General features: G+C 46.4%; 1 protein-coding gene across 1 annotated transcript in view; it reads left to right on the top strand.

The window, feature by feature from the left end:
• The window catches only part of CORIN (corin, serine peptidase), a 467012-nt gene that overhangs the window by 344174 nt on the left and 95327 nt on the right, over positions 1-27511 (top strand). The window contains exon 5 of the mRNA XM_075347015.1: positions 1359-1540. Coding sequence (XP_075203130.1) covers positions 1359-1540 — 182 coding nt within the window. The remainder of the gene's footprint in view (positions 1-1358; positions 1541-27511) is intronic.

The following is a 27511-nucleotide window of genomic DNA, read 5'->3' as shown; positions in this document are numbered from 1 at the left end:
GTCTGTGGTGCTGAATGACAGTGTCCAGCACTGGCCACGCCCCGCTGACGCTGCCTCCGGTCCCTAGTGAAGAAGATGCGTTGTTCAAATTCACTGGGGGTCGGATGCAGGTGACAGCCGCGGCAGAGACTGCAGGGCTCGTGGAGGTGAGTGTGTGTTTTTTTTATTTTTAACCTGACATGTGTGTTTCTCCGGCGCGTGTCACACGGAACCGCATCCACACTGCACCCATGTGGTACGTGTGCGGGCTGTGTGACACCCGTGCTGCCGGAGCAACACGGACATGTCATGGACATATCTGGAACTCACGGAGACACATAAGTACGAAGCGGACACACGTTCCGTTCCTAAATACTTACGTGTCTCCTAACCATTGGGATTACCTAGGTCCCCGTGTGTACGTGTCTCTGGTACGTGTAAAAAATGGCAAACACGTACCGGAGGCACTGATGTGTGACGGAGGCCTTAGATGCAGACAAACAAGCAGATCTTATATGATGCATGTGTTAGTTTGAATTTTTCCCCCGTTTGGTCTTGAATAGTAACCGTTACTGGCTAGCACATTATGTTTTCATGATTTTTATTTAGTGTTTCTTAAAGCCAGAAAGTTGCCATTTGAAATTACTTAAGTTTTGTGCCATGTCTGTGATCTGCTTTTTTTAAACAAAAGTAAACAACTGAATGAACATCCTCAGAGCCAGTCCATAATTTTTGCCAGGGGTTGTATATAGTTAAACCATGTAATATCTAGAAATAGTCTGCAAAGCACAATCTTAATGCTTCATACATTTACAGAAAATTATTCAATAATATGTTAGAATAAAAATAAATACAGTCATCCCTAAACAACAATATTTTCTACCATTTGTACCTGAATGTTAGGGTTTTCCACTACTTTGACATTCATGGCCTATCCTTAGGATAGATGGGGTTGTCCACTTCTTTGACTAGGAACCCCCAGCGGACAGATGACCTTGGTCGCGACAGCAGGTGGCCGGAAATGCTCAGTTCCAGTGCTGCTCCTTCTTCTGATAGCGGCCACTGCCGGCTACTTCACTTCCACCTTCCATTCTAATCAATAGGAGGCAGATGCACAGTTCCTAGCTGCAACCACTAGAAGACGGAGCAGCACCAGAACTGAGCATTTCCGGCTGCCTGCTGCCGCTGCAGGGAGCAAAGTCAGCTGTCTGGCGGGGGTGCAGGGTGTCGGACCCTGGCCGATCAGACATTGATGACCTATCCTAAGGATAGGCCATCATTGTCAAAGTAGTGGCCAACCCCTTTAAGTATATATATTTTTTTTCCTTCTCGAATAATGTGACCTAATGAAATATCTTTGTATTCCCTCTGCTTCCTAGTTATCCCTTACTACCGTGCAGATCATTCTGTGAGGCGGCTCAAGATGGCTGTGGGCCAGTTTTGGAAATGGTGAATTCCTCTTGGCCTGTGTTCCTGAAATGCTCTCAATTCCAGAACAAGACAGATAACAGCAACTTGAGTAGTGTCTGCTTCTCCCCACAACATGAGAAAGGAAGACAATGTATGTAATTACATGGAGAAATGAATGTTTTACTAAGTGAAACCTGTAAATATATTATACAGATGTAATGGAAAAAGTCCGCTACCAAACAAGGAGCATGTAACAGTCCTATAATATGACATAATGACTACTCCACCATGATCATCCTAGTTGAATGGTGAAAGGGAATGTACAGAACTATAAAAGTAGAGAGAAGATTTTTTTTTTTTTTTTAAATGTAAAGATTTGGCTAGTTTCACACTTGCGTTGAACGGCATCCGTTGCATTGCGTACTGTGACGGATGCAACGGATGCATTGCATATAATGGCACAAAGGATGCAACGGATCGTACAAAATAACGGAAAGCTTTTTTTTTTATTTTTACTTTTTTTTTTCTTCTTCTTTACAGTTTTACCGGCAGCAGACTATTGTGAACGATCAGCTGATCACCCGGTGGCCGGGGCGCTCAGCTGAGCGCTCTCACATGCCGGCAGCCGGGCGCTCAGCTGAGCACTCTCACATGCCGGCAGCTGGGCGCTCAGCTGAGCACTCTCACATGCCGGCGGCCGGGCGCTCAGCTGAGCACTCTCACATGCCGGCAGCCGGGCGCTCAGCTGATCACTCTCACATGCCGGCAGCTGGGCGCTCAGCTGAGCACTCTCACATGCCGGCAGCTGGGCGCTCAGCTGAGCACTCTCACATGCCGGTGGCCGGGCGCTCAGCTGAGCGCTCTCACATGCTGGCGGTTGGGCGCTCAGCTGAACGTTCGGCCACCGAGAGACAAAATAAAGTTTATGTTATTTAAAAAAAAAAAAAGAGCATGCGCAGTGAAATCCTACGGATTGCGCTGCTCAAAAAAAGTTACATGCTGCGTTCCTTCCGCCCAACGCAGCGTCAAAATTACGACGCTACGTCGTCCAGTGGTTGCAACGCTGACACTTGTGTTACAGTGCGTCGTCCATACAAGTCTATCGAGAATAGCACAGTGCGTTAACGGACTGTGCTATTCTCCATAGTGACGGACTGCGCTGAACGCAAGTGTGAAAGTACCCTTATATGAGGTTTTTTTGCATACAGATTAATACTACATTACTGAGAGTCATTATCACTGGAATATTGTACAAGTTATTTTACATTCATTAGCATAATGGGTTACAGAATGAAGTATGGTATTACTTATCAAATTAAAAGCATATCTCAACAGTAGGACTTAGTAAACACTTAGAAAGCTAAACACAAATACAATAAAAGTTATAGCCCTGAAAAGAGAAATTAGTTGTTGGCTTCCAGATTGCACAATTTAAATAGACAACTGGGTGTTACCAATCACTTTATTAATAGTGTTTAAGTAATGCTGTGTCAGTCTGTATAGATGCAAATAGCCTTTTCAGAAGGGAAAAGGACATGAACTCTAGTGCCACCTATTGGAAGCAATATACTTGAAAGACAATATCAACTTTTCAAAGGGTTCTCAAAAAATGTAATACAATATGCCCCATCATGTAATTTAAATTGCAGTTCATCCAAGTCACATGTCAGGATGGGCTGCAGTCTGAAAAATACTGCTCCAGAGAACTGTGTATCTGTCGCGGGCGGGGAGGACGCCACTGCGCTGCGCTCGCTAACGCTCGGGTCCGGCGCTGCTGCGATGGCTGCTCGGTGGCTCGAGCGGTGGGCCGGATCCGGGGACTCGAGCGGCGCTCCTCGCCCGTGAGTGAAAGGGGTGGTTGGTTTGGGGGATTTAGTCCGTGACGCCACCCACGGGTCGTGGTGAAGATAGGCACCACCGCTGCTGAGGACAGGGATCCCAGGAGCGATGGTAAGGAGCAGCTGGGATGTTGTTTTCCCCCTCCGTGGGTAGGGGTTGGTGGTCCCGGGGCCCGATGATGTGACGGGGATGCAGTGTCGGTGAGGTGCAGGGTTGCAGGGACAGCGCGGCGCGGTGCCGGATGGCACGGGTGTACTCACTCAGCAAGAAAGGTACAAAGTCCTCGGTAAACCAAACGGCTGGATGGACGGGTCCCGCAGCCGACTGCAGTGTCTCTCCCCGGACAGGTGATGGGGGCTGTCTTTCCCTGCACCTTGATGTTCTCCTTCTGACTACTATGGATTCCCAACGGTAGTCCGCTCCCCGGTGTATCGGTACCAGAGGAGCCCGTTTCCCCACAGGCGCTGGCCTTTGGGTATCTAGCCTTAGGCAGTAGCTGTATACCCTCACGGTGTGGACTGTTGCCTTCAATCGGGAATTTTGCTGTTGTGAAACCCCTGGGGTTCCAGTCACATTCGGATCTGACTATTGTCGGCGGCTCCAAGCCTGGTCGGGTCCGATGGCCCTGCCTGTGTGTGCTGGCTTCACTTTGCTCCCCGGTCGGTACCGGCGGGCCGTCGCCCGACCCCGGTTCTACGGTTCCGCGTTGCTCCACCACTCCTGCAGACGGCCACCACCGTCTGCCAACCTTGCTGTCAGTGCCTGGGCCACAAACCCAGACACCCAAGTGCTTGCTCCTCTCACTTCAACTCCAACACTCAACTGTCACTTTTCCCGCCTCCAGGCCTGTGAACTCCTCGGTGGGTGGGGCCAACCGCTTGGCTCCGCCCCACCTGGTGTGGACATCAGACACTGGAGGGAGGCAACAAGGATTTTTGTTTGGCTGGTGTCCCTGTCTAATGGGGGTGAGGGTGTTTGTATATTATCTGTGACGACCTGGCTAGGCCAGGGCGCCACATTTCCCCTTGGTGAAATGCAGACCGTCCGCGGGCTGCCCGTCCATCACCGGTTTTATTTTTTTCAAAAGCTGTAAAAATATAAATAACAGGTAAACATTTTCAAACATAAGTATTTTTGTTAGGACACTTGAACGTTGCACATACAAACAAAACATTTTTAATAATAACAGACGGACGGACGGATGTCTTCCACTCTCCCACCCAAGCAACCTAGCCCTGATGCTGCCCCTAAGAAGGGCAGCACCCCTTGACCCCAGTCCAGGTTCAGGCTGCCCGAGCGGGAATGGGTACGGTGACTCGCACCCGGCTGTCACTTCAGGGGACCCCATATCCTTGGGAGACCCCTGACCCCCGGAGGATGGCCACCGGTCCTGGTGGTGGCCGGGCCCCAGCCTGCTCTGCTGCGGGCCCTTCCTCCAATCTGCCTCTCCGGAGGCGGCTCCGACGGAAAATCACCCCTCAACTTATTTACAAGCCCACAAGTTTGTGGGTGGCCTGTCAGTTCTCGGCCATGTCCATGAGTAGTCTCTCATGCAGGGGGGGGTAAAAGCATACAGGGTCCCTCCGGGGACAACCTGCCGGCAACGGCCGGAATAATCACATGGACAATCAGATGAAGGTTCACGGTTCATTAAAGTCATTCAATCACATATTTACACACTTAACATATGACACCCCTAAATGGTAGTTTCCCTGTACCTAAGCGGGGGTTGGCCTAGGTTGGGGCGTGTGGACCTTCTGGGCCCAATGCTAACAGTGGAGGGCAAGGGGACAGAGGAGACAGTCAGCTCCTCTTCCCGTGTACTGTGTGGGGCCGGCGGAGACTCAGGTAGACTGGGTACAGCTGCAGCCCTGGGCACTGGTTCACTGGCGGGTACTTCCGTCTCCTTTTCCTCCATGGGTTGTGGGAACATTATCACCGAAATAAGCACCGCGCCGTTCTGTGAAGGCCAGTCCGCTGGGAAATCACCCATTACTGTGTGGATCACCTCTTTCTCCTTCTCCCCGGTTGATCTGGGGGTTGGAACTTCAGCTGCTACCTTCAACGGCGATGGGCACCTCTTCAGGTGGTCCCTGGACACCGTGGCCGAAGTCTTCCCCTGGTCACGACTAATCTGGTAGGCCTTCTCATTCTCCCATTCAGTGGGTTGTATGACATACGGGGTCTTTTCCCACTGGTCATCGAGCTTATGGGTTCTTCTTTTTTATTTCAGCACTACATCTCCAGGTTTAAAGGGGCCAGCTGGAGCCCGCTTGTTGAAATACTGTTCCTGCTGTTCCCGGCTCCGACACAGGTTCCTTTCTACGTACTCCTGGACGTGTCGGTACTGCGCTCTCCGCCGAGTGTCCCATCCAGCAGTCGAAGGGAGGGCTACTGGAGCTTCCAAACCAATTTCTAGGTCTACTGGCAACCGGCCTGGCCGAGCTCTCATCAGATACACTGGTGGGTGTACATTTGGTAGAGCTGGAAGGGATGTTATTGTACATATCGACCAGGTCAGGCAGCTTTTCTGGCCACAGGTTCCGCTCTTCTAGCGGTAACGTCTTGAGGAGACCCAGGACCAGATGATTCATCTTTTCACACATGCCATTGGTCTGGGCATGGTAAGGCGTGGTCCGAATTTTCTTGCAGCCGTACAACTGGCTGAATTCTTGAAACACCTCCGCTTCAAAAGCCGGGCCCCGGTCGGTAAGCACCCTCTCCGGGTACCCGTGCGGTTGGCAGAAATAGGCCTGGAATGCTCTGCGGCGGTACGGCCGGTCAGGTCCTTGACTGGAACAACCACCATGAATCTTGAATAGTGGTCTACAATGGTCAGGGCGTAGGTGTACCCACTTCGGCTAGGGGTGAGCTTCACGTGGTCGAGGGCGACCAGCTCCAGCGGCTGATGAGTAATGATTGGGCGCAAAGGGGCCTTCTGGCTGGCCTCGTCCCTTCTTCTCAGTGCACAGGGACCACACTCTCGGCACCAGGCCTCCACAGACTCCCGCATCCCACTCCAATAGAATCGCTCCCTCAACAGCATCTCCAGCTTCTTCCACCCAAAGTGCCCGGCACCATCATGGTAAGCCCGTAGAACTGTGGGCACACTAGCTTGGGGACCACCAGCTGACGAACCTTCTCATGGGTCTTCGGGTTGATCAGTTCCCGATACAGTGTCCCCCGGTCCAGATGCAGCCGGGCTCGTTCTTTCCACAGCCGTTGGGCCTCAGGCGGAGCAGCAGGGTCCAGTCTAGTGGAAACTTGTTCAATCATGGTCTTGACCACTTGGACGGCAGGCGCTTGGTCTTGGGCTTCTTGCCATCCCTGACTTGGCAGCGGGTCCAGGCTCACCTGTTGCTGCTGGACATGCAGCTTCTTGACTGGTGGCCGGTGGAATGCGGGCAGCTCGATTTCTTCTAGATCATCGCCTTCCGGTCCCTCATCCGATAGGTGGGGCATCCGGGATAGCGCATCCGCGTTGGTGTTCTTGCGGCCGGCTCGGTACTTGATCGTGAAGTCATAATTAGACAGCCGGACTACCCACCGCTGCTCCAATGCGCCTAGTTTGGCCGTGTCCAGATGGGTTAACAGATTATTGTCCGTATAGGCGGTGAACTTAGCGGCTGCGAGGTAATGGCGGAATCGCTCAGTAATGGCCCACACCAGGGCTAGGAACTCGAGCTTGAAGGAGCTGTAATTCTCAGGGTTCCTTTCCGTGGGCCGGAGTTTTCTGCTGGCATAGGCGATCACTTTTTCCCTTCCGTTCTGGACCTGGGACAGGACGGCTCCCAAGCCTACATTACTGGCATCGGTGTAGAGGATGAATGGGAGATTATAGTCGGGATACGCCAGGATTTCTTCCCCTGTCAAGGCCGTCTTCAGCTGGCGGAAAGACTCTTCGTGTTTTGCTTCCCATGCCAACGGGGTTCCAGAGGGCCTGCCACCCTTGGTCTGTCCCACGAGGAGGTCTTGCATGGGGGCGGCCATCTTCGTATACCCCTTAATGAAGTGATGATAGTAGCCCACCAGGCCCAGGAACTGTCTCACCTCTCTCACCGTGGTCGGTCTCGGCCAGTCCTGAATGGCAGTGATCTTCTCGGGATCTGGGGCGACGCTTTCCGCGCTCACCACGTGTCCGAGGTACCGTACCCTGGGTTTCAGTAGGTGGCACTTAGAGGGCTTCAATTTCATCCCATATTTGGCTAGGGACGCGAACACTTCAGCCAAATGTTCCAGATGAGCCTCGTACGTCTGGGAGTACACGATCACATCGTCCAGGTACAGTAGGACCGTTTTGAAGTTGAAATGTCCCAGGCAGCACTCCATGAGCCGTTGGAAGGTTCCAGGGGCATTGCACAGCCCAAACGGCATGCTGTTGAACTCGCAGAGTCCAATGGGAGTGGCGAATGCCGTCTTCTCATGGTCCTCTGTCGCAACCGCTACCTGCCAGTACCCGCTAGTAAGGTCAAGGGTAGAGAAGAAGTTAGCAGTTCTCAGTGCAGCTAGTGACTCTTCAATACGGGGGAGAGGGTAGGCATCTTTATGCGTGATCTGGTTGATCTTCCGGTAGTCCACACACATTCTCATGGTGCCGTCCTTCTTCTTGACCAGCACCAGTGAGGCTGCCCAGGGACTACAACTATCCCGAATGACCCCTGCCTCCTTCATGTTCCTCAACATGTCTTTAGCGCATTGATAGTGTGCTGGCGGAATGGGCCTGTACCTCTCTTTGATAGGTGGGTGTAGGCCTGTAGGGATATGGTGTTGAATCCCCTTAATCCTCCCGAAATCTAATGGGTGCTTGCTGAAAACCTGCTCATACTCTTGCACTATCCTGTATACCCCCTCTTTGTGATGCGTGGGTGTGGTTTCAGTACCTACGTGTAGTTCCTGGCACCACCCCTTCTCCGGCACATAACCGGTATCAGTTCTTATAATATAGCTCGTCTGACAGTTGAGACACATATCTTGGGAGCTGTGTTTTTTCAGCCTGCAGCCCCACCTGACATGTGACTAGAATGGTTCTTTGAATTACATGACATGGACCTTTTTATTATACATTCTTGGACAACCCCTTTAAAGGGCCCTGTGACATGACTTAGGTTAAGAAAACAAACCAGAAATTTCTTTTGCAGACACATGTTTTGGAATGTTTGTCCCTTAATATTGCAAAGCAGAAAACTAATTCAGCTGGGTGAGAGGCTTCTGATAGGGTGTTTAAAGTGTAAAGTTTCTCCTTGTGGTGAGTGCCAAGTCAGTGTAAGGAGTAATAGCACTTATAAGCCATACAATGCTCAGGTGTAAAGTTTTTCCCTGTGGAGAGTGCCAAGTAGGCTTAAAGAGACTGTAGAAGGACACACTATAGACATGTGGAGTGGTAATACTAAGTTGTTTATGTTGTTTAGTCATTCGTGTAAAGTAGGAAGCACAAAAGAACAATACAAAGTATTTTGAATGATACTGCATTGTGATTCTATAGGAAATAATTATAATTAAACCCTAAATAGGGTTTTAAGAAAAGTCATCAAGAGATTCATTTAAATTTTTAGTATTTTCACATAAAAATTATTTTGAAAAGGGAATGTGGTATGAAAAAATAACCATTTTTTATAATCAAATATTAACATTAGGAATATTTTTGGTTGTACTGTATTTTTGGTGGTCATTATGCACAGTTAAAAATCATGAAAAGTTGTACCTTTCACACTAACTACTGAGCCTCCAAATAGACTGATCCTTCAGCCCCAATTCATCGAATCAACTTCACCAGAATTCTATTGCTTTGAAAAATCACAATATTTTGTTGCAACTTGAAGTTGATCAAAATATTGCAACATTTTCATGCTAGATTCTCCCAGCTATGTCAAAATGGGTGGAGCTGGGGCATGGCGGGGGTGAGATGCTACCAATCACTGATTGCTGTAAGATTTCTGGCGTGGACTGAGGCACTTCTTCATGAATCAAGAGCATCTGACTCTATCTCGCCTCCTCATTTATACAAGAGCTTCCTGTTTTGCAGAGATCAATTCGGAGTAGTCATTCCGTTATCATCAAAGGCAAGATTACTATTAAAGCTGGTTTATGGCTCGCCTCAGGGCTTTGGAGTACTCGGTCCGAGGCAGTATATTCACTTGGATATGTCACTGGGTGGACGTTACCCGGTTCCGTGACCCTGGGGGCCGCTCTAAAAGGGGGTTATTTACAAAGGAGATGTCATAAAAAGTTTTTGTCATCAGGCCACTTGCGGGTTGCGGATATTTAAGTGGAGCCGCCGCTGCACAGTTCTCACTACTAGGGCTGATGTTGGTGGCAGCCTGGATGTTGGGCCCCTCCACAAGTAGGGCCAGGCCCCAGGGGATAGATGATGTTGTTGGGCGCGGAAAGAAGGTAGGCCATACAAGGGATTGCAGTGTAACTGGTTTCTTTACTCACAGCGTTGATATGGCTGGCAACCCAATGAAGGCTGGTCCTCACCACTGGTCCCTTTAGTTCCAGTGGCGGCGTGATGACCTGGTGACTGTCTTCCCTGCACCTGTCTTTGGTTAGTGGGTCCCCGTGGCTTGGAGCGCCTGGGGGTCCTGTTTCTTTTTCAGTCTTAGTCTGTATAACAGGTAGCTTGAACCCTGTGGGGTCGGTTTCTCTGGTCCTGCTCCCCGGTTCTCTCGTTGCTACTATGTCCTGAACTTTAAGGTCAGTGAGGTTCTGTATGGTCCCCTCACTGTGCAGATTTTATCAGGTCTGCCTGGAGCATTTGCCTGACCTAGGGCTCTGTACCCCGTTGGTGCTATGGTTTTAGGAGTACTCCACCGTACTTCACTGGCAACCACACGTCTGGGCCCTCAGGTCACCGTTACACTCTCCTGTCAGTACGGTTACGTCCGTCTCCTCTCACTTCCACTTACTGACTGTCTGACCCCTCCTCCCTGGTTGTCGTCTAGTGTCACTCGGAAAGCACACATATGACACACATGGACAAACGGATGGCCAGATGGATGTCCAAAACGGACCGTGCAACATATGCATTTTTTACACGGACATGTAAAGTAGGCCTTTAGCCAGTATACAAAAGATTGATTGCTCCCAGTGGGAGAAACAAAATAATTATCTTGTATTTATTACACCTTTTAATGGCCAACATAAATAAAATAAGTGATGTTACAAAGCAAGCTCTCGAGACTACTTAGGTCTCTTCATCTTACCATGCCTGATGTAGAGACCTAAGCAGTCTTGAAAGCTTGCTTTGTAACATCACTTATTTCATTTTTGTTATCCATTGAAAGGTTTCATAACTACAAGATTATTATTGTGTTTCTCTCACTCAGAGCAATCTAAATGCTGTTAACATCAGCTTAAGCAAAATAGCGGCCCCTCTTATCATTTGCAGAAAAAAATAATACAAAAATCTAACAATAGAAAGTGTTTATTAAAATCTGGTTTTAATGATTAAAAAAGGTATTTCTTGTATTTCCTTTATGCATTGTTTCAAGAGTTAGTGGCCATTTGTTCTGCCTTAATATGCACACAATTTGCATTTCATGTGGTTTTGTTGAAAACTTTAAATACAGATTTTGCAAGTTTAAAATGAAGAACAAAAATGTTAATCAGGCGATTGAATATTGAAGAATGAATATCGTATTTTCCTGTGAATAAGACAACTTTTTAACCCCTGAAAATTTTTCCAAAAGTCAGGGGTCGTCTTATATGGCTTATAAATAGGTAATTTAAAAGTCCTCCCTGTCTCCAAGACTCTGCCTCTCAGATCTTGCAGTGAGGTTCCCACAAAAAATTATTCTCACCTGTCCTCCGTTACTGCGGGGTCCTCAGCTGCTTCTTGCAGACCGCAGGCACATAGACCTCTCGGTGATCTCATCCGGTGCTAGGAGCCTCCGCTGCAGGCTGCCATCATGGCTTTACTGCAGTTGAATGCTTTACACCACCGTCATAAAGCATTCAACTGCATCCTACAGCGGCGGCTCCGTGCACCGGACAAGATCACCGAGAGATCTATGTGTCGGCGGTCTGCAAGAAGCAGCTGAGGACACCGCAGTAATGGAGGACAGGAGAGAATACATTTTATTGTGTGTAAACAACGGCATAATAGGGGATAAGAAGGGATTCAGTAGGAGGACATTACTAAACTATTGGCACGTTATTAAAGGGCCAAAGGAAGAGGCACCAGGATGGGCACATTACTACAAGGGGGGATAAGGATGGGCACATTACATTTTATTGGGATCTATTTTTATTTTTGAAAATTTACAGTACCTGCTGCATTTCCCATCTTAGGCTTATACTCAAGTCAATAAGGTTCCCAGTTTTTTTGGTAAAATAGGGTCCTCGGCTTATACTCGAGTATACGGTATATCCTAAACTCTATATTTTAACTGGAAAAGTTGGGGGTCGTTTTATACGCCCAGCTGTCTTATACGCCAGAATATACGGTAACTAAAAACTACGAAGCCTTGATTTTGTTTAAACTGGAATTATTAAAGATCCATTTGGCAAGATATTGTAGCTGTAATAATAGCAAAGGTCAAAATGTTAAGTGAAGAGTGAACGGCTATAGTACACACTGAAAATATGTCATCATAGGGCAAAGCAAAAGTCACTTTGGTTTATAAACATTTGTTCTCAATTTCACTAGATGACCATAAAAGTAGAGGCCGTCACCCATTTATTGCTGCCGTCCAATTTCTCCAGTGGCCTTTTACCTAATGTCTCAGAAGCCACATAGTAATAGAATAAAAGTTAATTTAAGACTTTGTTAATAGAGATGGACTAATAGACAGATATTCAGGTTCTGATTCTTCGTACCAAATAATTTGTATTATTTGTGTATTCATACTGAATAATAAACCTATTGCAAGTCAATGGTAAACTCAAATTTTTTTTTGGGGGACCTTGCAAGTCGGTCTGGGAGGGCTGTAAAAATCCTGCAATGAATGACAAAGTGCTGAAACTGAATGGGACAGCATGGGGAAGATGCCTGGTTTCTGAGACTAATATTTGTCATAGTATAACCATGGGCCTCCCCAGCCTGAGAATACCAGCCCCCAGCTGTCTGTGTTATCTTAACTGAGTACCAAAGTTTGGAGACCATCACAAAGTTTGTTTAATTATTTATTTAAATATTTTAAAAAATTGAATGGGGTCCCTCGTATTTTGATACACAGCCAAGATAATGCACACAGCTGGGGCTACAGCCTGTAGTTGGCTGCTTTGTCGGCACTGGGTATCAAAATACGGGGGATCTTATGCCATTTTTTTTTTCAATTATTCATTTATTATTACACTACATTTCGAGAACCCAGACAGCTAGTGTGACAGCAATCACATATGCTGTCACAGAGGGTGAGCGAGGAAGCAAGACTGCAACCAATCACAGACACTGAGGGTGGGTGAGGGAAGAGTGTGGGCAGTTACAGAGGATGGGCGGAGGAAGCAGGACTGCAACCAATCACAGACACTGTTACAGAGGGTGGGCGGGGGAATTACTGTGATTGACCGGCAATCCCAGCAAATTTAGTGGATGAAAATCAGATGACAAACATTTACAAAAGGGACTAGAAATTCACAAGGTGAACACCAAAATGCTCGTCGAGTAACGGATATTGTGAATACCTTACTATTCGTGCAAGTAACTAATAGTATTGAGTATATTAAATAATCACTATTCATGTATTTTTTTAAAATTGTACACTTGAATGTCAACTTTTAATACAGGTTATCACCCCCCCCCCCAAAAAAAAAAAGAAAAAAATTATGAATTGTTAAAAGTTCATTTCAGTCCTATATCTAGTTTTGGAAAATCATGTGGACAATTAACATGGTTGCCATTACAGCTGCCAAGGGTTGTCACACAGCTTTTTTTCAGACTCGGTTGTCTGATTTCTTATTTGTATTGCTTCTGTTCAGGGCTATTATGGGATATACAGTACAGACCAAAGGTTTGGACACACCTTCTCATTCAAAGAGTTTTCTTTATTTTCAGGACTCTGAAAATTGTAGATTCACATTGAAGGCATCAAAACTATGTATTAAAACATGTGGAATGAAATACTTAAAAAAGTGTGAAATAACTGAAAATATGTCTTATATTCTAGGTTCTTCAAAGTAGAAACCTTTTGCTTTGATTACTACTTTGCACACTCTTGGCATTCTCTTAATGAGCTTCAAGAAGTAGTCACCGGAAATGGTTTTCCAACAGTCTTGAAGGAGTTCCCAGAGATACTTAGCACTTGTTGACCCTTTTGCCTTCACTCTGCGGTCCAGCTCACCCCAAACCATCTTGATTGGGTTCAGGTCTGGTGACAGTGGGGGCCAGATCATCTGGCTTAGCTCCCCATCACTCTCCTTCTTAGTCAAATAGCCCTTACACAGCCTGGAGGTGTGTTTGGGGTCATTGTCCTGTTGAAAAATAAATGATGGTCCAACTAAACGCAAACCGGATTGAATAGCACGCCGCTGCAAGATGCTGTGGTAGGCATGCTGGTTCTGTATGCCTTCAATTTTGAATAAATCCCCAACAGTGTCACCAGCAAAGCACCCCCACAACATCACACCTCCTCCTCCATGCTTCACGGTGGGAACCAATGTAGAGTCCATCCGTTCACCTTTTCTACAAAGACACGGTGGTGGGATCCAAAGATCTCAAATTTGAACTCATCAGACCAAAGCACAGATTTCCACTGGTCTAATGTCCATTCCTTGTGTTCTTTACCCCAAACAAGTCTCTTCTGCTTGTTTCCTGTCCTTAGCAGTGGTTTCCTAGCAGCTATTTTACCATGAAGGCCTGCTGCACAAAGTCTCCTCTTAATAGTTGTTCTAGAGATGAGAAGGTGTGTCCAAACTTTTGGTCTGTACTGTATGTGTTGCAGTTATTCATATAATGTATTAACCACAGCACTGGTCTCCTAATTTCCAATGTGCTGTCATCTCACAATGTGTCCACAATGTGTGAGTTTTCTCCGGAACATGGACGTTCTTGGACGGGAATGTGATCAGAGCTGTCCATCACCAGCTTCCAATAACACTTCTTTGGCAGCATTATTTACTGGAGGCTGGTGATGGTTACGTCTGGTCACATATCTTTCCATTATCAGCCAAATTCCAGACCAGAAATTGCTCTTGTTGAGGCAAATACATTATTTGAGTCAAATCGGAGGTAAATCCAGCAACCGCTTCATAAGTTAAAACATGGCTTTATTCAAAAATTTTTTAAAAACATATGTAGCGCCTCTGAACCCATCAGGGTGCTACAAGGTTTTGCATCCCCACAAGGATGCAGGGCCTACCCCCAAGGGACCGGGAGACCAGTGCCGGTAACACCAAAACCCCAGGTAATCCCAGTTTATCCCCAACAATACCCCATACAATGGTACATAGCTAGGGTCGGACCAATGGATGGCTTCCTAGAGGTGGAGCCAGACCAGTCCACTAGTTGACCAGGTGGGAGGGGCAGACTGTGGAGAGTAGTCAGACAAGTGTCAGACAGGCGAGGAGTGAAGGTGGAATCAAAGTGACGTTGTGACTCAAGTAGGAGAGTAGTTGCCGGTGGAGTACTTCCGGAACTACGCACTGACGGGGTACAGGACCCTAGGACAAGCAGAAGCTCCAGGCAGGCTTAATAACACCTGCACAGCAAGGGGACCATCAAGGACCTCGCTGACCCTAAGAATCTGAAGATTCAGTAGCAAGGGAAGAACCAGGGACAGGACCAGAGACTCCAACCCCACAGGGTTCACGCTACCGTCAGGCGGGCAGAAGTGGACAAACCACCAGACGGGAACCCCCAGTTGCTCTACGCCACAGGGATCCATTTACTAGACACGGGTGCAGGGGAAGAAGGTACCAGATTACTACACTGGCACTGGGATGAAGGGGACCTAAAGGTGAAACCATCTGGCCTCGGGTAACCTGTTACCACCTACCAGCAGTGAGTAAAAACCAGTTGCACTATACCTCTGTGTGGACTACCTTCTTCAGACGCCCATCACATCACCCATCCTCTGGGGCACGGCCCTGCTTGCGGAGGGCCTACCTTCCAGACTGCAATTACCACTAGCCCCAATAGTGACATTCTGCAGCAGCGGCTCCACATATATAGCCGCAACACCGCAAGTGGCGTCACGTCTGAACATTAAGCTAAATCTCCTGTAAATACACCCCATTTCAAAAAAGGCCCAGGGCACGGAACCGGGCAACGGCCACCACCATGACATTCCCAAGAGAGATATCCCCTGGGACCGAGTACCCCATATCCCTGGGCGCGACACATATGTGACGCCCTGAACTAGCCAGGTTGTCATTTGATGTTCACACCAGGGGGCGGAGCCAGGTGGTTGGCCACGCCCACCGAGGAGTTCACAGGCCCTGAGGCAGGAAAAACAGTGAGTTTAGTCTTGACAGTGGAGTGGAGTGAAGTTCAAGGGCAGACCTGTGTCCAGGTCTGCCATAGTCTACACCAGGTGTCTGGGTTGGAGCCCAGTCACCTCTGGCAAGGAGGCAGATGGTGGTGGCTGCCTGCAGGAGCTGGGATTACAGCCGGTGGAACTGTAAGGATCGGGGACGGGTGGTGGCCCGCCGGTACCAAACCGGGGAACCGATTGGAAACCGGAGGACCAGGGGGGGTACTCAGACCCAGTATGAGGCCCAGAAAAAACTGGGCTGAGTCAAAACAACTGATTGAGGACTGGACTTTAGGCCCTTTCCCACCTAAGACCCGACTGAAAACAACAGCCCAACCACAAGGGTAGAAAGCCACCGCCCAGGCATAGAGACCCGACTGGCCAACGTCTGCGGGCAAAAAGGGCTCTCCCGGCACACACCAGGCTGGGGAGCGGACTACCATTGCTCAGGCATAGGAGTCATCATTTCTACAAAAGTGAGGTGCAGGAGAAAGGCGGAAACCACCAACCTAAAAAGGGGAAAAGCGCAGCCGGCTGCGGGCACCATCCACCATCTTGTTTGGTTTACCAGAGACTCCAGCGTGTTTGTAATAATGAGTACAACAGTGCCTTCGGGCCGCGCACCCCGCCGCACCGACATGCCTACACGCATCCATACCCACGCCTCAGCACCTCCCTCGGGCCCCCGGGACCATCATCCCCCCTACCCACGGAGGGGTCAACACTAAGCTGTGCAACACCGCCCCCGGGAGCCTAGTCAACGGCAGCGGTGGTGTCCAACCATTCACCACAACCCGTGGGTGGCGTCTCGAACTCAAATCCCCTACAAACAACCACGGCTCCGGCCATGGACCTCCCCACCGAAGTCCCTACGTGTAGCGCCAAGCCCCTTTCAGAGCGACGTGACCCCTGGGTCCGTGAGGAGCTCGAGCCACCCACCGACGAGCACAGATCCGAGCGGCTCAGCAGCCGGCCAAGCCCCGGGGCGGTACACATAGAAAAACCATGATAACAGTTAGGGGCAGACCAGATGTCTGTCTACGCGTTTCAAACAGGTTAACTGTTCTTAATCATGTTGTCATGATTGGATGCCATTCAGATCATCAGTATGGCATCCGATTTTTTTACAGATAAATTACAAGTCTGTAGCATAGGACACTGCAAATGGTCTTTTAAATGATTAATATCCGTTTTCCCCCTGAACAAAAGACAGGGATTTATAATATTTTTTGCTCCGAAATATGTGCTATGGCTTATTTACAGGGAATGTCTTATATTTTCCCATGAACAACAATCCACATTTATTTTTGCACAAATTAATTAACATTTATTCAAATATAATCTTGTCATCAGATTCTGGAACATCATTATTTTGTATTAATCCTACTTGTGGCTCAGATGCACATTTTCTTTTCTGATTTGCCATTATTATTGTGCAAAACCAGTCCGATAGTGGTGGGTGCATATTTAGAAAGGTTTAAATGACCTGCTTAACTTTACTATTCTCTATGTACTGCTAACTTTACCCCCAAAAGAAAGCAGACACCCCCTAAAAGAATCGCACTTTATAGACCCAAAATTATTAGAGTTGGCAAGTGAATGGGCTCTCACATACAAACTGTGTCGCTTTCAGGTCCCCTTTAGTACTACAGCGATTGGCTCCCCCTGATTACTGGAAGCAGGAGTGATACTGGTACTCAATCTGTGTGTAAGAAATGTAGTGCAATGCAGCTGTAACGGTGAGGGACCTCACAGCAACACAGATCTCTGTGTGAGAGCCCATCCACCATCAGCAATTGCCACTATAATTGTTTGGGGTCTGGGAAGTGCGATTTATTTTTTTTTGTTGGAGGCTGTCTACTTTCTTTTGGGGGTGCCTGCTTTGTTTGATGAAGAGTCTTGCTGTGTGCTTTACCTTTTTTAGCAGCTTGGACACTTCCTTATGGAACCATAACTAGGGCTTATTTTTGAAGTAGGGCTTATATTTTCAGCATACTCAAAAAAGCCCAAAAATCCAACTAGGGCTTCTTGGTAGGTCTTATTTTTTGGGAAACAGGGTAACTGCTAATTAAAATATGGATTGCATGCAAACAGCACACGGACTGCGCAGGGCTGACGATTGAAAAAATATTTGTCCTAATTTTCTGGATGAGAATATGACCGATTATTTTATTCGCTCGTGTGACCCCGGCCAAATGTGGCCCAGAAAATGGCAGTTTGATTCCCAGATTGACAACAAGAAAAGTGAAGCCCACACCATGGCCTCCAGCCAGTACAGACAGTTGCACATTGGAGAGCCAGATTTTCCCTTTGTTTTTCACATGTTTTGAGATTTTAAACATCCAGATTTCATTCTGCAGATGCCCTTAGCGATCATATCAAGTTTACTATTTAAAACTGTGAAGAATTAATGACCTCAGGGAGCAAATGGTTTTGCCAAGTTCTGTTACTTTTGAGAGCGACTCCTCCTCCTGTTCTGCCATTTTCCTGCTAATGTTTTCATGCTTTTTATTACATCTGGCAGATGACTATTCAGACAACATTGCCCTATTAGAATTCCTTATAAACACTTATTTTGCTCCAAAGCAGATTGTGCCAAGCCTTCAAATCATTATTAGAATTCATCATTTTGGAACATGTTTGTTAAAAAGATCAAAACTAATCTATTATATATTGAAAAGGATTCCACTATACTTGACATGTGGACATAGTCTTTATATTAAAAAAATGTTTTAATTTTTAAGGAGCTTTTTCTCAGTTGGGTACGTCACACAGGCCGTTCTTGACACGTGTGGTCAATGAAGTATTGCGCCCGAGTATCTTCTATGTCAGGGGTGGGCAATTAATTTTCCCATGGGGCCGCATGAGAAATTGGGATGGTTTTAGAGGGCCGGACTAATATAATTAACTCAGTTTTACCCAATACTGTATATAGCATATATACTATCCCTTCATATACAAACAGTAAGTTACGGACTGTGTGACCCCTCGTGGCCCTGCACGCACACACGCACACATGTTCTTTTTTTCTCTGGCAGCACGGGTGTCACACGGATCGCACACTGATGTGATCCATGTGACATCAGTGTGACAAATACCAGAGAAAACACGGGTCTTTTTAATAAAAAGATTTTCTATATTTACCTCTCTCCAGCACTGCTGTCTCTGGCTCTGCTGTCTCTGGCTCTGCTGCCTCCCACTCCTTATCGCTGGTAATTATACTCACTGAATATTCACTGCAGTGAGCAGCTGGAAGCAGGGACAGCGCTGGGGACCGCATCGCTGGGTGAGTATACAGGTGTGTGTGTATGTTGAGAACCTGGAAGCCGGAGCATCTCGGGGACTCATCACAGTTCCCAATGAACTCTGATGAACCCATGAAGCTGTAGCGTGGGTGTCGCAGGATGGTCATCAAAGTTCATTGGAAACTCTGATGACCTCCTGGAGGTCACTGTGCTTGCAGAATACTCACCTGTCCCTGCGGTGATGTCCTCAACGGTGCTGTGCCCAATGCTGTCATCGCGATGCTCCGGCTTCCAGGTCCTGAGTGCGGTGAATAATCAATGAATGAGCGGTGGTCAGGAGCGGGAGGCAGCAGAGCTGAAGAAAGCAGGTAAATATGGAAAATCTTTTTATTTCACAGACTCGTGTTTTCTCCGGTACCTGTCACATGTATGCAAACAGGTACCGGAGAAACGCAATCAGGCCCTGTAATGGCGGTATGGCGCTACAGGGGGCGGAGAGAGAGCACGTGGTACCCGATGTAACTCCAGTACCACTCGCAGTTACGATCTTTTCTCTCTGCACGCACGCACACATACATACGCACACGCTATATACATATATACACAAACAATCCCCATATACTACATCACTACACCCCCCATATACACCTGTAATATACATCACTACACCCCCATATACACCTGTAATATACATCACTACACCCCCATATACACCTGTAATATACATCACTACACCCCCATATACACCTGTAATATACATCACTACACCCCCATATACACCTGTAATATACATCACTACACCCCTATATACACCTGTAATATACATCACTACACCCCTATATACACTTGTAATATACATCACTACACCCCTATATATACCTGTAATATACATCACTACACCCCTATATACACCTGTAATATACATCACTACACCCCTATATACACTTGTAATATACATCACTACATCCACATATACATCACTAGACCCCTATATACTACACCTGTAAAACTACATTGCCATATACTACATCACTACACCCAAATATTACTCACCAGTTACCCCCCCCTCCCCTCCACTCCCCCCATTGTCCCCTCAGGTTACTAGTCGCCACTCACCTTTCCCTCCTCAGGCACCTCCGTACGGGCTCCCGCTGACATCCTTCTTCTCTTGTACGGCTCCCCGCTGAGCTGCTTCCTCTCTCCGTACGGGCTCCGGCTGCTGCATCTTCTCCTGCCAGGGCGGGAACTTTTCAAATGACACACACGCGCGCCATACTGACGACATCAGGGCGCGCGCGTGTGTGTCACAGAGAAAGTGCCGGCAGGAAACAGAGGACAGATTCCTGCGTTCCGCTGCTGCACTGTGCGGTGCTGCAGTATCTGTCCTCTGTTCCTTGCCGGCACGCAGCGTGTGATGAGGGCAATCTGACCACGGGCCGCCCGGAGCCTGGAGCTCCGGACAACAGGTCAGATTGCCCTCATCAGTGACCGGCCAGCAAGGACGCCTGGAGCCAGGCGGGCCGGTCACAGAGAGTAGGCGGGCCGGATGTGGCCCGCGGGCCGCCCCTTGCCCAGGTCTGTTCTATGTATTTGTTTACAATTTAACTGTACAACTGAGGAAATCTCTTGAGTAAATAGTTTTGCAAAGAGAAACTCAAAATTTCTTTTGCCAGAGTTTTCTAGACTTATTTCAGATTTCTTCTTTTTTCCATCACATATGGCTATGTTCACATGTCGCATTTTTGCCGCATAAAATACAGCATTGAGCCAGCAAAGTGAATGAGATTTCTGAAGCCGCAGACACACACTGCTTATTTTTTTCCATGCAGATTTAGAGCAGTATCATATCTGAAGCTTGTCAATTTTCTGAATATATACAGTCATATGAAAAAGTTTGGGCACCCCTATTAATGTTAACCTTTTTTCTTTAGAACAATTTGGGTTCTTGCAACAGCTATTTCAGTTTCATATATCTAATAACTGATGGACTGAGTAATATTTCTGGATTGAAATGAGGTTTATTGTACTAACAGAAAATGTACAATCCACATTTAAACAAAATTTGACCGGTGCAAAAGTATGGGCACCTCAACATAAAAGTGACATTAATATTTTGTAGATCCTCCTTTTGCAAAAATAACAGCCTCTAGTCGCTTCCTGTAGCTTTTAATGAGTTCCTGGATCCTGGATGAAGGTATATTTGACCATTCCTGTTTACAAAACAATTCCAGTTCAGTTAAGTTTGATGGTCGCCGAGCATGGACAGCACGCTTCAAATCATCCCACAGATTTTCAATGATATTCAGGTCTGGGGACTGGGATGGCCATTCCAGAACATTGTAATTGTTCCTCTGCATGAATGCCTGAGTAGATTTGGAGCGGTGTTTTGGATCATTGTCTTGCTGAAATATCCATCCCCTGTGTAACTTCAACTTCGTCACTGATTCTTGCACATTATTGTCAAGAATCTGCTGATACTGAGTTGAATCCATGCGACCCTCAACTTTAACAAGATTCCCAGTGCCGGCATTAGCTACACAGCCCCAAATCATGATGGAACCTCCACCAAATTTTACTGTGGGTAGCAAGTGCTTTTCTTGGAATGCCGTGTTTTATTGCCTCCAGACATAACGCCTTTTTGTATGACCAAACAACTCAATCTTTGTTTCATCAGTCCACAGGACCTTCTTCCAAAATGTAACTGGCTTGTCCAAATGTGCTTTTGCATACCTCAGGCGACTCTGTTTGTGGCGTGCTTGCACCAACGGCTTCTTTCGCATCACTCTCCCATCCAGCTTCTCCTTGTGCACCGTGCGCTGTATTGTTGACCGATGCACATTGACACCATCTGCAGGAAGATGATGCTGCAGGTCTTTGGAGATGGTCTGTGGATTTTCCTTGACTGTTCTCACTATTATTCTTCTCTGCCTTTCTGATATTTTTCTTGGCCTGCCACTTCTGGGCTTAACAAGAACTGTACCCGTGTTCTTCCATTTCCTTACTATGTTCCTCACAGTGGAAACTGACAGTTTAAATCTCTGAGACAACTTTTTGCATCCTTCCCCTGAACAACTATGTTGAATAATCTTTGTTTTCAGATCATTTGGAGTTGTTTTGAGGAGCCCATGATGCCACTCTTCATAGGAGATACAAATAGGAGAACTACTTGCAAGTGGCCATCTTAAATACCTTTTCTCATGATTGGATACACCTGCCTATGAAGTTCAAAGCTCAATGAGGTTACAAAACCAATTTAGTGCTTCAGTAAGTCAGTAAAAAGTAGTTAGGAGTGTTCAAATGAAGAAATTGATAAGGGTGCCCATAATTTTGCACCGGTCAAATTTTGTTTAACTGCGGATTGCACATTTTCTGTTAGTACAATAAACCTCATTTCAGTCCAGAAATATTACTGAGTCCATCATTTATTAGATATATGAAACTGAAATAGCTGTTGCAAAAACCCAAATTGTTATAAAGAAAAAAGGTTAACATTAATAGGGGTGCCAAAACTTTTTCATATGACTGTATATATATATATATATATATATATATATATATATAAAACATGTGTATCTATCTATCTATCTATAGATATATATATATATATATATATATATATATATATATATATATATGTGTATATATATATATATATATATATATATATACACATACATACACGTGTGTGTGTGTGTGTGTGTGTGTGTGTGTGTGCAGCTCTGACAAAAATTAAGAGACCACTATAATATTTTCAGTTTTTTTGAGTTTTCTCTCTATAGGTATATTTTTTAGTAAAATGTAAACTGTTCTTTTATTCTATAAACTACTGACAACGTCTCCGAATTTCCAAGCAATACATTTTTTTATTTATTGTGAATGAGAAATGGTCATGATAACAAAACAATGCATTGCTTTCACACCTCAAATAATGCAAAGAAAACAAGTTCATAATCATTTAGAAACAACAATGCTAATAATGTTTTACCTCAGGAAGGGTTCAGAAATCAATATTTCATGGAATAACCATGATTTTTAATCCCAGCTTTCATGCGTCTTGGCTGCTTTCCACCAGTCTTTCACACTGCTTTTGGGAGACCTTATGCTACTACTGGTGCAAAAATGTAACCAGTTTTTTGTTTGATGGCTTGTAACTATCCATCTTCCTCTTGATTACAGTCCAAAGGCTTTCAATGGGGTTCAGGTCTGGAGATTGGGCTGGCCATGACAGGGTTTTGATATGGTGGTCCTTCATCCACACATTGATTGACTTAGCTGTGTGGCATGGCGCATTGTCCTTTTCAGCTTTGCCCAACACCTGGTCGTCTAATGGTTAGACGGAGACCTGGAGAGGCGTACAAGCCACAGTGTCCTGCACTCACTGTGAAATTTGGTGGAAAATCGGTGATTATTTGGGGGTGATTTAGCAAGGTTGGAATTGGGCAGGTTAAAGTTTATGAAGGACGTATGAATGAAGCCGCATACAAGGTTATCCTGGAAAAACAGTTGCTTCTTTCTGCTCAGGTAATGTTCCCCAACTCTGAGGACTGTTTTTTCCAGCAGGACAATGCACCATGCCACACAGGTAGGTCAATCAATGTGTGGGTGAAGGAACTTGATTTCTTTGCATTATTTGAGGTATGAAAGCAATGCATTTTTTGTTATTTTGACCTTTTCTCATTTTCAGAAAATAAATACAAAATGTATTGCTTGGAAATTCAGAGACGTTGTCAGTAGTTTATAGAACAATTTACATTTTACTCAAAAAATATACCTATAAAGAGAAAAATCAGAAAAACTGACCATTTTGCAGTGGTCTCTTAATTTTTGCCAGAGCTGTATATATACTGTAAAGAACAAGTGCTTATTGTACAGTGTTTTCCTACCAATGCATCAGAATTTTCAGTAGATTTTTCTGCTTCAAATCCTGAGTGTTCGAAATAACTTATGACAAAAAAAATCAACATCAGGACTCAATATTGATATTAATAAACTAGAAGGTGGCCCGATTCTACGCATCGGGTATTCTAGAATTTACATATTGTGTAGTTCATGTATGATTTTTGTTATAGATATAGATATAGATGTTGTTGTGTGTAGTTACCAAGTGTTTGTGTAGGGCGCTGTACATGTTCTGGGTGTTGTCTGGGTGTGGCGGGGGGTGAAAGCGGTGTTGTATGTGTGTTGCGTTGTTTGTGGAGCGCTGTGTGTCTGTTGCGTTGTGTGTGTGTGTGTGTTGCGCGGTTTGTGTGGGTGTGGTGTGTTTTGGGGGGAGGTATGTTTTGTGCAATGTGTGTGTTGTGCGGTATGTGCGTATATTTATGTATGCCGCGGTGTTTGTGTGTTGGGTGTTGTGTGTGTGCAGCGTTGTCTGTGTGTGTGGGTGTCTGTGTATGGCGGTGTTTGTGGTTCCCTGTGTGTGTGTGTGTGTGTTGGGGCGAGGTGTGCACCTCCCATCATGCTCCATCCCCCATGCTGCGCACCCCCCATCGTGCCCCATCCCCTATGCTGCGCATTCCCCATCGTGCTCCATCCCCCATGCTGCGCACCCCCCATCATGCTCCATCCCCCATGCTGCGCACTCCCCATCGTGCTCCATCCTCCATGCTGCGCACTCCCCATCGTGCTCCATCCTCCATGCTGCGCACTCCCCATCATGCTCCATCCCCCATGCTGCGCACCCCCCATCGTGCTACTTCCCCCATGCTGCGCACCCCCCATCGTGCTCCATCCGCCATGCTGCGCACTCCCCATCGTGCTACATCCCCCATGCTGCGCACTCCCCATCGTGCTACATCCCCCATGCTGCGCACTCCCCATCGTGCTACATCCCCCATGCTGCGCACCCCCCATCGTGCTACATCCCCCATGCTGCGCACTCCCCATCGTGCTACATCCCCCATGCTGCGCACTCCCCATCGTGCTACATCCCCCATGCTGCGCACTCCCCATCATGCTACATCCCCCATGCTGCGCACCCCATCGTGCTACATCCCCCATGCTGCGCACCCCCCATCGTGCTACATCCCCCATGCTATAATAGTTCTCCTATTATACTCAGAGAGGAGTATAATAGGAGGACTGTAATAGGAGGAGTAGTCCTGGGGGGAGAGGAGTATAATGCCGGCTCCCTGCACATGTGTACCAGGAGCCGGTGTACGCTGGTAACTATGATACACATCGGGTAACCAAGGGACCTTAGTTACCCGATGTGTATAATGGTTACCAGCGTTCACGGCCTCCGTCAAGATCCCAGCATTGCAAGGTTATGTCTGGCGCTGCTGGGATCGTGACGGAGCCGGTGTAGAAGCAAGCGATATCCCAGGATGTTGTCAGTGTGTGGATGTGATGTGTGAGGTGTGTGTGAGAGTGAGTGTGATCTGATGTGTGTGTGTGTACTCACCTGGGAGTCGGAGCTCCGTGTCAGTTAGGCCAGAGCGAGCGTGCATTGCGTGAGGGGGGCGGGGCCTGCAGAGAGCCGGGGCGAGAGGCCAATCCGTGTGGAGGGGCGGGGCCATGGCGAGCCCAGCGGCCAATCAGCTTTGTGTCACCGTAAGGACACAATTTTCCAAATGTTTACACCTGATTCATCATTTACATTTACTTTTTGAAAGCAAACGTTTTGTTGCGCATGTCCTTCAGTCGCTCCTCCTTTCCCCCTCACCTCAGTGATTATATTTTTTTTACTACTTCGTGAAATATGCAATTATTTGAATGAAAAAGTTGCAAAAAAAGGTTAAAAACAAAATTAAAGACCATTTTTCTTACATTCCTTAAAGGGAACCTGTCACCTAGAATGTGCGTTCTGACCTATCAGCAGACGCATGTGTGCCCTAATTACACCTCCCTACCCATTCTTGTGTTGTAAAATTGTATAATATGAAAGTAATAAAAAACGTTTTATTACCTTCATATTTCCTCTGTAAATTAGAGAGCCGCTGGCCACATGGGCGGCACCTTGCCTTATGGACGCCTGCATACTTTCCGTGGTATCACACCCCTGTGGGCGTGATACCATGGAGTCACATGAGCGACGTCCCCGTCGCTCATTCTATCCTGCGCACGTTTATACTTACCATTGCGGCAGGCTTCTCTTCCGGGTTCTCCTTGTCAGTTTCAGACGCGCACTGCGTCTTAAGCCGGCGAGTGAACACACGGAAAAGAAGCCTGCCACAATGCGCGCAGGATAGAATGAGTGACAGGGACGTCGCTCCTGTGACTCCATGGTATCACGCCCACAGGGGCGTGATACCACGGAAAGTATGCAAACGTCCATAGGGCAAGGCGCCGCCCATGTGGCCAGCGGCTCTCTAATTTACATAGGAAATATGAAGGTAAATAAAACTTTTTTATTACTTTTATATTACACAATTTGATAACACAGGGAAGGGTAGGGAGGTGTAATTAGGGCACACATGCGTCTGCTGATAGGTCAGAACACATATTCTAGGTGACAGGTTCCCTTTAATATTTATGAACCACGCACTCCATTCTGAATAATTTGCCACAAGAAATGGAAACAAACTGCACTAGACAAAAATAAAAGTGTCTTTACAAAAACAAATGATGACCAGTTAACTTGGTTGACTAAATCTGATGTGTTCTGCATTTTGAGCATAGTACCCAAGGGCTTGTTCATATTTGGGAGCACTTTTATTTTCTTTTTAATGAAATGCATATATTTAGAGCTAAAAATTATTTTTACAATTGGGTTTCATTAAAACTATTACATTGTTTGTCTTTTGTTAGTCTTTTACAAGCTCTTTGTTTCCCTACACATTCAACTCTCATATGGTCTTTAGTCCTAAATCAGCTGATAGAAGTTCATAAAAGAAGAGTTTCAAACCTTCCAGGAAATTGTTCAGAAAGAGCTCACTGAGGGGTTCTCAGTTAACTCACTCTGCAGCTTGCAATAGATAGTGAAACAAAGGCTATAGAAGACAAATGGTAATTTTTTTTAGAAACTCAATGGCAAAAATGATTTTTTTAGCCCAAAATACATGTATTTAAAGGGGTTGTTCAGGGTTTTTATGAAAGTCTGGAGTCACTTATTGTGGGTTTCACGCGCTGTGAGGATTCTTCGGTGTTGGTGGCGAGAACGAGTGGTTGTATGACTGCAAGTACAGTGGGTACAGAAAGTATTCAGACCCTTTTACATTTTTCACTCTTTGTTTCATTGCAGCCATTTGGTAAATTCAAAAAAGTTCATTTTTTTCTCATTAATGTACACTCTGCACCCCATCCCCCATCTTGACAGAAAAAAACAGAAATGTAGAAATTTTGGGAAATTTATTAAACAAGAAAAACGGAAATATCACATGGTCATAAGTATTCAGACCCTTTCCTCAGACACTCATATGTAAGTCACATGCTGTACATTTCCTTGTGATCTTCCTTGAGATGGTTCTACTTCTTCATTGGAGCCCAGCTGTGTTTAATTAAACTGATAGGACTTGCTCTGGAAAGGCGCACACCTGTCTATATAAGACCTCACAGCTCACAGTGCATGTCAGACCAAATAAGAATCATGAGGACAAAGGAACTGCCCAAGGAGCTCAGAGACAGAATTGTGGCAAGGCACAGATCTGGCCAAGGTTACAAAATAATTTCTGCACTACTCAAGGGCACAGT

This window comes from Anomaloglossus baeobatrachus, chromosome 1, assembly GCF_048569485.1.
Source record: "Anomaloglossus baeobatrachus isolate aAnoBae1 chromosome 1, aAnoBae1.hap1, whole genome shotgun sequence".
Classification (NCBI taxonomy): Eukaryota; Metazoa; Chordata; class Amphibia; order Anura; family Aromobatidae; genus Anomaloglossus; species Anomaloglossus baeobatrachus.
The sequence above is the reverse complement of the archived record's forward strand: the minus strand, read 5'-3'. Positions and strand labels throughout refer to the sequence as shown.